Consider the following 8,730-nt stretch of genomic DNA (forward strand, 5'->3'; position numbering starts at 1 on the left):
CTAAGAATGAAATGAGAGGTCATATGTGGAATAGCCTAACGCAGAGGAGTGCCTGGCCCATACAGTTGCTGAGTAAATGTTTCAACATCTGTCAGACACTAATGCCTGTGTGTGTCTGGCCCCATGTTAGGCACTGGGTTCACAAGAGATGGCTGAGCCTCAGTCCTTATTCTTGGGGAGCTCACAGTCTAAAGGATTAAACAAATATTTTGCCTAACTGTACACTGTAACCCTCCTGAAATGAAATAATTTGCTTTAAAAAAAAAGATTTTTTTTTTTAATTTCTAGAGAGAGGGGAAGGGAGGGAGAGAGGGGGAACGAAACATCAATTGGTTGCCTCTCACATGCCCCCAACTGGGTTTGTGGGACAAAGCACAACCCACTGAGCCACACCAGTCAGGGCTCAAATAATTTACTTTTAAATGGAAATTGCAGACTTCTCTGCTTGCAGACTGTCTGAGGTGTTCACAACCTATGTTAGTTGAGTCTAGAGTGCCCAAATACTTGATAAAGACCTTGGGTTATTGAATGGAAGACATTAACTCTATATGCTGGTTCAGCAGAGATTACCACTGTGTGCTGGACCCCGTGGGAGTGGGTAAGATATGTGAAAATGAGACTCCTGCCTCTTGGTGCTCCTGGTCCGACAAGGAGTGATCACACACTCAGAGCGCTCTCCTCGAGCCTGACAGTGGTGAAAGGCACTGAACAGCACTCCGAGAGGTGGGAGTGCATCTGTGTGGAGTGTTAGGACAGGCTTCCTGGAGGGAGCAGCATTCAGTCACTTCCTGTGAAAGTTGTAAATGCCTGTTTGTGCGTAGTCACTACATCAGGAACTTGCATTTTCTCTTGTCTCTCCTGTTCTGCTCCTCAAGCTTCAGCCCTCCCCAGTTTGTGGGTATGTGTGTCTGTGTGTATACATCTGTTAGTGGCAGTGGGAGGGGAGGGAGGTGATGAGAAGTAGGTGCCATTTGGAAATTCCCCACCCCAAACCCTGCCTCTTGCCTTTTTCCCGCTCCTGCCAAAGGTCACCAAAATTTTCCAGAAGAAGAAGATCTTGGTGACGTACAGCTTCCGTCAGTCTTTTCCCCTAGTGGAAATGCACATGCAGCTCTTCCAGAATTCATGTGAGTCCCTTCTTGAATCTCATGATCCTAAAAGTCTATGCCATGACCCCATGCTCATCCTGTATCTGGGCTACGGTCACCTACGTGGTCCCGGGATAGAGAGTAGGATAAGATGGAGTATGACTTGGGTCTGTGTCCTGGGGAGCTCATGGTCCCACAGTGTGTATGTTTTCTGGGAGGCCAAAGAGATAGTGATAACGCTACACTTTGAAGGACTGAGCCAGAGGCCCTTTTTTTCGGTGGCTTTCTGGGCAGAAGAAGCAGTGTGGGCAGAGATAGAGGTGTAAAGGAAGGGGTTCTAGAGGGCAGCCAGAGTTGATTTTGCCAGAGTAGAGAGAGTAACAGGGCTGTGACTCCCAGGTGGCTCTTGGGGACTTTGGAAACAAAGGGGGACGTCCCACTGAAGATGCTCAGGCAGATAAGAGGCTCAATCAGAGCTGGACGTTACAAAAGCTATTTTGCATACGAGCCATCATGCTTTAGTCCTGACAGAGGAGCCCTGCTTCCCCTTGCCTCACAGATTACCAGTTTGGGATCAAGTTGCTGTCTGCAGTACCTGGCGGGGAGCGAAAAGTCCTCATCATCTTCAATGCCCCCAGCCTCCAGGATCGGCTGCGCTTCACATCTGACCTGCGTGAGTCCATCGCTGAGGTGCAAGAGATGGAGAAATACCGTGTGGAGTGTGAGTAGCCCCACCACCTCTTCTTCCCCCTCCCCACCCGAGGCTGATTCAGTACCCTGTTGACACCAAGAATCCTGTCCTCTGAAAATCTCAGAGTTGAGGGTTAGCTTGCCCAACATTCCCACCCTCATTCCAGGAATCCTTCAGCCTCTGCTTGAATACCTTCAGTGACAAGGGGCTCATTACCTGTCAAATTCTGATTATTATTCCAAGCCCTAATTATGAGCAACTCTTTTTGCTAATGAAGGGCATCAGGGAGAAGAATCAGGGTATTGGAGGTAGAACTCTAGTTTCAGACCCCTGGTATGCTACTTATTATCTGGGTAAGCTGGGGCAAGTTGTTTGACTCTCTTCTTACATGAAATTGGGTTAATGAAACCTTCACAGAGTTGTGGAGATTCAATGAGATAAGACCAACATAGTGTCTCTGCTAGTAGGACACTAGCTACTCTCCTTCCCAGCCTCTCCTCTCCCCACATGCCAGTTCCTCAACTGAGTCCCAGTGACCCATCCTCCCAGGCCACAGGGACCACCCCAAGTCATTTTGATCATGTATAATGGGAAATAGCATGATTACTGATTACTTCTCATTTTCCCAGTGCTGTCCAAGTCTTTTCTTTTCTAAACTATGCAGTTATAGTTGTATAACTGTGTGTGTATGTGTGTATATGTATACACACACACACACATACACACACACATATGTGTGTGTATATGTATACGAGAGAGAGATGGCAGACAGGTCCTTGGTGAGGCCTTCACAGTTCCAGGGTCTACTCTACTCCTCGGCAAAGCAAGGTCACAAGTTTTAGTTCACCAGATCCTTGAGACCTTCAGAGAGAAGGATAAGCATACCAAGATGGAGGGGGCCACACGGCTCCATGACCTCTGCAGGGTGGTGGGGGTATAAGGAGGTCGAATAGCATAGGCTCTGGACTCAGGAAGACCTGCTTCCAGAATGTCGGCTCCCCCATTTCCAGCTATATGACCCAGGGTAAGCTCTATGACTTTAGGATTCGCAGTTTTTTTCCTCCGAAAAACGTGGATAATAACATTTACCTCCAAACTCTTGTGAAGATTGACAGAGATCAAGGACACATAGTGCCCAGCATACTGCTAGCACATACTGAGGCCATGACTCCTGTCTGTTTCCTGCTCCTGCCCTTCCAGCAACCCTCTGCTCTGGAGCAAGGTTTCTGAGAACTGAGCCAGTTCTAGAACGACTGCCCTTTGCCATAGTCTAGAAGGGACTTTGTGTCCCCCTATTGTGAACCAGCCACTATACAGCTCTGTTTTGAAGGGCAGGGCTGATTTAGGAGACTAAACTGAGAGTGAGCAAGGGAGGGGGAAAGCAAGAAGGGCGACAGAAGGGTAAGAGGAGGATGAGGCACTGAGAGGGAGGAAGGAAAGACCAAGCCCGAGGAGATAGTGCAGGATGGGGCTGGACGCTCCAGGGGGCTTGGTAGATGTAGCTGAGGGTTGTGGGGACTTGCTGGAGGCCCAAGGAGCAAAGCAGGAGCCCTGGAGACAAAGCAGATGAGGAGGGGAAAGGCCCATGAACAGCTGGGTCATTCAGGGGACCTATCACTGCTGTTCCTGACTTTTGATCCCTGTCTTCCCCACTGCCACCCAGCGGAGCTGGAGAAGCAGAAAGGTATGATGCGGCCTAACGCCTCACAGCCCGGAGGGGCCAAGGACTCGGTAAATGGCACTCTGGCCAGAAGCAGCCTGGAGGACACCTATGGAGCAGGTGATGGGCTCAAACGGGGCGCACTCAGCAGTTCCCTGCGAGACCTCTCAGATGCAGGCAAGTCTTCGGGACCCCTGCCCTGGCTGGGGAGACGTGGGACCCGTTGTCCTCTTTGCCTCCTGTCACTGATCGCCAGCCTTCCCTGCACCCGCCACACATGCATGCCCCTGCCTTCGTCCAGAGCCCTGGGCGCTGTGCTGTAGGGGCCTGGGAGCCAGATCAGAACAGGTGGAGCCCAGGGTTTGGGCCAGGGAGCGTGAAGTGGGGCCACAGTCTTAGCCCCTCTCTGCTACTCCACTTCTCCTCCTCTCTCTCCTCTTCTATTTCTCCAGTACCACCTCTCCTCCTCCATCTCTTCCTCCTTTTCCTCCTCCTTCTTCACCTCTCCTCCTCCCCACCCCCCCTCTTCAACGGGGGAAAGGGAATAGGGGTGTCTGTCCCCGGGAGGGGCCCAGGCCTGGTGCCCAGCTCTGGAGCCCAGCAGGGTGGGGAGGGGGGGTTGCCACTCTGACGCTGGGCTCCTTGCTTGTGGGTGCAGGGAAGCGGGGGCGGCGTAACAGCGTGGGATCGCTGGACAGCACCATCGAAGTAAGTGCCAGCTCCTGCCCAACTCGTCCTCTGCATGAGCCCTGCCCTGCCTGGACCCCAGAGGAGGAGGGGCCCTGTTGCTTCCCGCCTCTTCCCTGCTGGGAACCCTGCTGCTGCCTCTCCCAGCCAACCACTCTCTCCATCTGTCCTCAACTCTGTCTGTCCTCACTCTGCCTGTCTCTCAGTCTGTCTTCCACTCTCCCGAGCCCCCGCTCAACCCCTGGGCCAACTCTGAGTAGTGAGGCCCTTGGAGTTGGGCTGCGAGGAGCTCTTACCTCCAATTCCTGCTCTTGGAGCCTGAGCGAGTTACTCTGTCTCTGCGTCTAACATTCTGTCTGCCTGCAAAATGGGGATGAGGAGGAGGAACTGCTAATTCTTCCACTCCCAGCTGAGGCTCAGATGAGATAGTGGATGTGACAGCAGAGCTCTGCAAGCTGGGGAGCTCCATGTACAAGTACAGGACTGTTACTCGGTTCTCATGATGTGGTGGGGTTTCCTGTCTCCCCAGCTCCAGCCCTCAGGGCCCAGGGGGAGTTTAAGGTTGGGGATTTAGGGCGGCTAGACTGGTCTGACTTCCACCCTCCCCCTTCCAGGGGTCCGTTATTAGCAGTCCACGCCCTCACCAGAGGATGCCACCTCCGCCCCCACCCCCACCGCCAGAGGAGTACAAGAGCCAGAGGCCCGTCTCCAACTCCTCATCCTTCCTGGGCTCCCTATTTGGAAGCAAGCGGGGCAAGGGGCCCTTCCAGATGCCACCGCCGCCAACAGGCCAGGCCTCTGCCTCCTCTTCATCTGCTTCTTCCACCCACCACCACCACCACCACCACCACCACCATCACGGCCATAGCCACGGTGGTCTGGGGGTGCTGCCCGATGGGCAGTCCAAGCTCCAGGCCCTGCATGCCCAGTATTGCCAAGGACCAGGTCCTGCCCCACCACCCTACCTCCCACCCCAGCAACCCCCTCTCCCCCCACCTCCTCAGCAGCCCCCACCCCTGCCCCAACTGGGCTCCATTCCACCACCTCCCGCCTCAGCCCCACCCGTGGGGCCACATCGCCACTTCCACGCCCATGGCCCAGTTCCAGGCCCCCAGCACTATACCTTGGGCCGGCCAGGCAGAGCTCCCAGACGGGGGGCTGGAGGACACCCTCAGTTTGCTCCACATGGCCGCCACCCCCTGCACCAGCCCACATCCCCCTTGCCCCTGTACAGTCCTGCCCCCCAGCATCCTCCAGCTCACAAACAGGGCCCCAAGCACTTCATCTTCAGCCACCACCCACAGATGATGCCAACAGCAGGGGCCTCTGGGGGTGCAGGATCCCGGCCACCAGGGGGCTCCTACTCCCACCCCCACCACCCCCAGTCACCACTGTCACCACACTCACCCATCCCACCTCACCCCTCCTACCCACCCCTGCCCCCACCCTCACCCCATACCCCACACTCACCCCTGCCACCCACCTCCCCCCATGGCCCACTGCACGCCTCTGGGCCCCCTGGCACAGCCAACCCACCCACTGCAAACCCTAAGGCCAAGCCAAGTCGGATCAGCACCGTGGTCTGATGAATGGAAAGAGTGAGCTGGGGCCCAGGGAGGTCTGAGGAATCCATAGGAGAGGAGCCTTGCACCCTCTCTGCTTCCTCAGTTTTTCCAAAATATATGTACACATGGAAATGTCCTCCTCCCCACTTCCTCCCTGCCTCGGACTGCCAACAGTTGCCATGGGGTTTCCTTCCAAATTCGAGGATCCTTGCCGCTTGAAGCCTGGACACAGGGTTCGAGCTCTGGGGAGGACCTTTTGGAGATCCTTGTCTTCTTCTTCCTCTCTTCATCCTCCCCCAACCCAGGTCTAGCTGGGTGGCCTCAGACCTCCCCACCAGTGTGAGGTTTCTATCAGCTCTGGCTGGTAGGGAAGGGCAGGTGTCAGGACAGGTGAAGGCAAAGGCTTCCCCAGGGTGCCTCTGGCCACGTGGGGCTAGAAGGGAGCTCCATAGAGTTGTGGCCAAACCTTAGGACTCGGCCCTCTCTCTGACCTCAGGGCCTGACTGTATCTTTCCATGTGTCTCTCCACCTGCCAGAGAACATGGACTGTCCACGCACTAGGTGGATGGGCCCCCACTTATGCTTGCCCCTGGATGGGGCAGTGCTTCCTCTCCAGAGCCAGTCTATGCCCCAGCCCTGGCCTCTTCAGCTTCAGGACCTTGCCTCTCCTTGCAACGTTCTTATCCTGATCAAAGTCCAGACAGGTTTGGGGGGGCTCAGGTCTGGGATGAGGAGGGCACCGCCCTCCCTCACCCATATTGCATGCCCCCCATTCCCTTACACCTACCCCACCTACTACTGAAGACAATGCACTTTACAGATATCACTCACACACACCTCGCTGGGGCAGGGTACCCAGCATCAGCCCTGGGGAGAGAGGCTCCTAGAGGGCCACGATGAGCCCAAGATGTCCTTCCTGAGGCAGAAATTGAAGCCGTCAGAGTGGGGACTGGGAGCCAGGATGCCTGAGTCCTTCTGTCCATCAGAATCTCCGCAGCCTCTCCAGCCCCTTAACACCCCTGTTTATTTATTATAAATATATTTTTTACAAGCCCCAGCTCCTCTTCTGGACCCGCATCTCCAGCTCCTTTCTCAGCTCCTGCCTCACCTCACTCTCCCCTCTCCACCATGGACTACAGTAGAGACAGACAGACCCTGGCTGTATGAAGGGCCAGGCACTGTGGGGCCTGGGTATAGGGGAGGGTGGCAACGGGAGGGGCTGTATGGAGAGGAGCTGGGGTTCAGGCATTGTCTTTTTTCCTCCTTGTATATAAGAATGTATATTTGATGCCTCATAAAAGACCTTGTGCTCACTTCCCGCCTCTGCCTCCTCCTTATGCCCCCTCCCCCATGGTGAAGCCCGTGGAGAGAGAGGCCTTAGCCCTGGGAGGTGAGGCACTATTGGGAGACGCTCAGGCAACTGCGTGGGTGAGATGCTTTGATTGGGTGGGAGATAAGACTGAGGGAGTTTTGCCTGTCATTTTATTAAAGGTCTGCATGTGACAGTAGCAAGGATCTGAGCTGTGGAGTTGATCCAGCTCAAACGCTAGGATTTTTGCTTGCTAGGTACAGGCACTTGGGAAAGATACCCTCTCTGAGTGGGTGCCTCAGTTTAAAACTTGTGATGAGCCGTTGTCACACAGAGGTAACAAATGTCAGGCAGCCAGCGTGGAGTAGGTGCTCAGCAAGTTAGTTCCCTTCTGTCCCATTCACAGGTTGGATACTTCCTTCTACTCTTGTGGCATCTACACTTACCCTTCCTGTGGCTGGCCTGGATTGGCCCTCGAGTCCTTTCCCTCCCTTCCCCACATCTGGCCACATTTCTGTCCTTGAGGTGGGTGGTGACCTTTGCCAGGAAGCCAGGGGCTAGATACATTCTAAGAGCTCTGTGTATATACTTAGAATGTTAGATAAGAAGGTTAGATAACAAATAGCTGGATTCCCTTTAGTTTACAAAGCAGGGGACAGGCCCAGACAAGAGAAGGATCTTTTCCAAGGCCACAAAGCGAGTTGGGATGGGGTTCCTGACTTCTTTCCAGGCCCCAAACAGTCTCACTATGAAATGGACATGTTTCCAGCGCCATTGATAATGTCCTGGTCCTCTACAGAGCCCACGAGGAATAGGGCAAAGCAATGGTTCTTGGTTAGGATCAGCGGGGTCCCTGGGTGCAGCAGTCAGTAAATATTTTTTTGGTGCCTTTTTAGAGTCTGGAATGGCCTCTAGGTAAGCATGGTTTGACTGACCCTACTCTATAGCATTTTCAACCAAAGCCTGTTTTCTTCTTCATGTGCACAGTGAAACAAAAGCAGCAGCTGGGGCCACCTAAGCATTTAATACCTCCTTGAGGACCAAACCTAAGCATTTGAAGAGCTTAGGCCCAGAGAGTCAGAAATTGAGTCCAATCAGCACTGTTGTTTCTTCCCTGGTAGACCAAGCTGCAATACCTTTGGTCATGCCCCTCTTCTCCCACCTTCAGTTTGATGCTGGTTTTGTTTTCCCAAAGCTCAGTTTTACCACTCAAAAATCCTGGTTCAGTCACAGACATAATCGTGTTGCCTTTGGCAAGTCACCGAGCCCCTTAGAACTTGATCTTTCACCTGGAAAACAGGGTTAATACTTGTGCAGGGCAATTGTTAATTGATACATGTGAAATATCTACCTCCTGTCGGACACACAGCTAGCTCTTTCCAGCCACCTACAGAAAGAAGTGTAAACTCCTTGTCTTGACATTGAAGGTTCTCCATCACGTGGCTTCAGCCCATCTCTGTAGACCTCACCTACATTTTGGACATTCACTTGTTCCCTGAAAACGCCTGTGTGTAATTTCCAGACTCAGTACAGTTGATCCTTGAACAACACAGGTTTGAGCTGCATGGATCCATTTATTTGCAGATTTCTGATCTGCAGTGGGTCAGCACCTGTACCCCTCTTCCCTACGGTGTTCAAAGGTCAACTGTATTTTACCTCTGTACCCCCCTCTGCTCCCCACCAGATGTGCTCTCCTCAAAATCTCTGATGAAGGTTTCCTCACTTGTGAG

The 8,730-nt window shown here is 53.5% G+C and overlaps 1 protein-coding gene across 3 annotated transcripts in view; it reads left to right on the plus strand.

Annotated features, from left to right (window-relative positions):
- IQSEC2 (IQ motif and Sec7 domain ArfGEF 2) overlaps window positions 1–5,849 on the plus strand; it is a 75,359-nt gene extending 69,510 nt beyond the window's left edge. For all 3 annotated transcript variants that reach the window (XM_090264446.1, XM_090264444.1, XM_090264445.1), the window contains 5 exons: window positions 1,028–1,127; window positions 1,648–1,809; window positions 3,443–3,616; window positions 4,098–4,147; window positions 4,741–5,849. In XM_090264446.1, the coding sequence (XP_090120572.1) occupies window positions 1,028–1,127; window positions 1,648–1,809; window positions 3,443–3,616; window positions 4,098–4,147; window positions 4,741–5,712 (1,458 nt within the window). In that variant the 3' untranslated portion in view covers window positions 5,713–5,849. The remainder of the gene's footprint in view (window positions 1–1,027; window positions 1,128–1,647; window positions 1,810–3,442; window positions 3,617–4,097; window positions 4,148–4,740) is intronic.
- Window positions 5,850–8,730: the final 2,881 nt, after the last annotated feature.

The sequence above is a fragment of the Furipterus horrens genome, unplaced genomic scaffold (assembly GCF_987537825.1).
Source record: "Furipterus horrens unplaced genomic scaffold, mFurHor1.1.pri manual_scaffold_17, whole genome shotgun sequence".
NCBI classification, from domain to species: Eukaryota; Metazoa; Chordata; class Mammalia; order Chiroptera; family Furipteridae; genus Furipterus; species Furipterus horrens.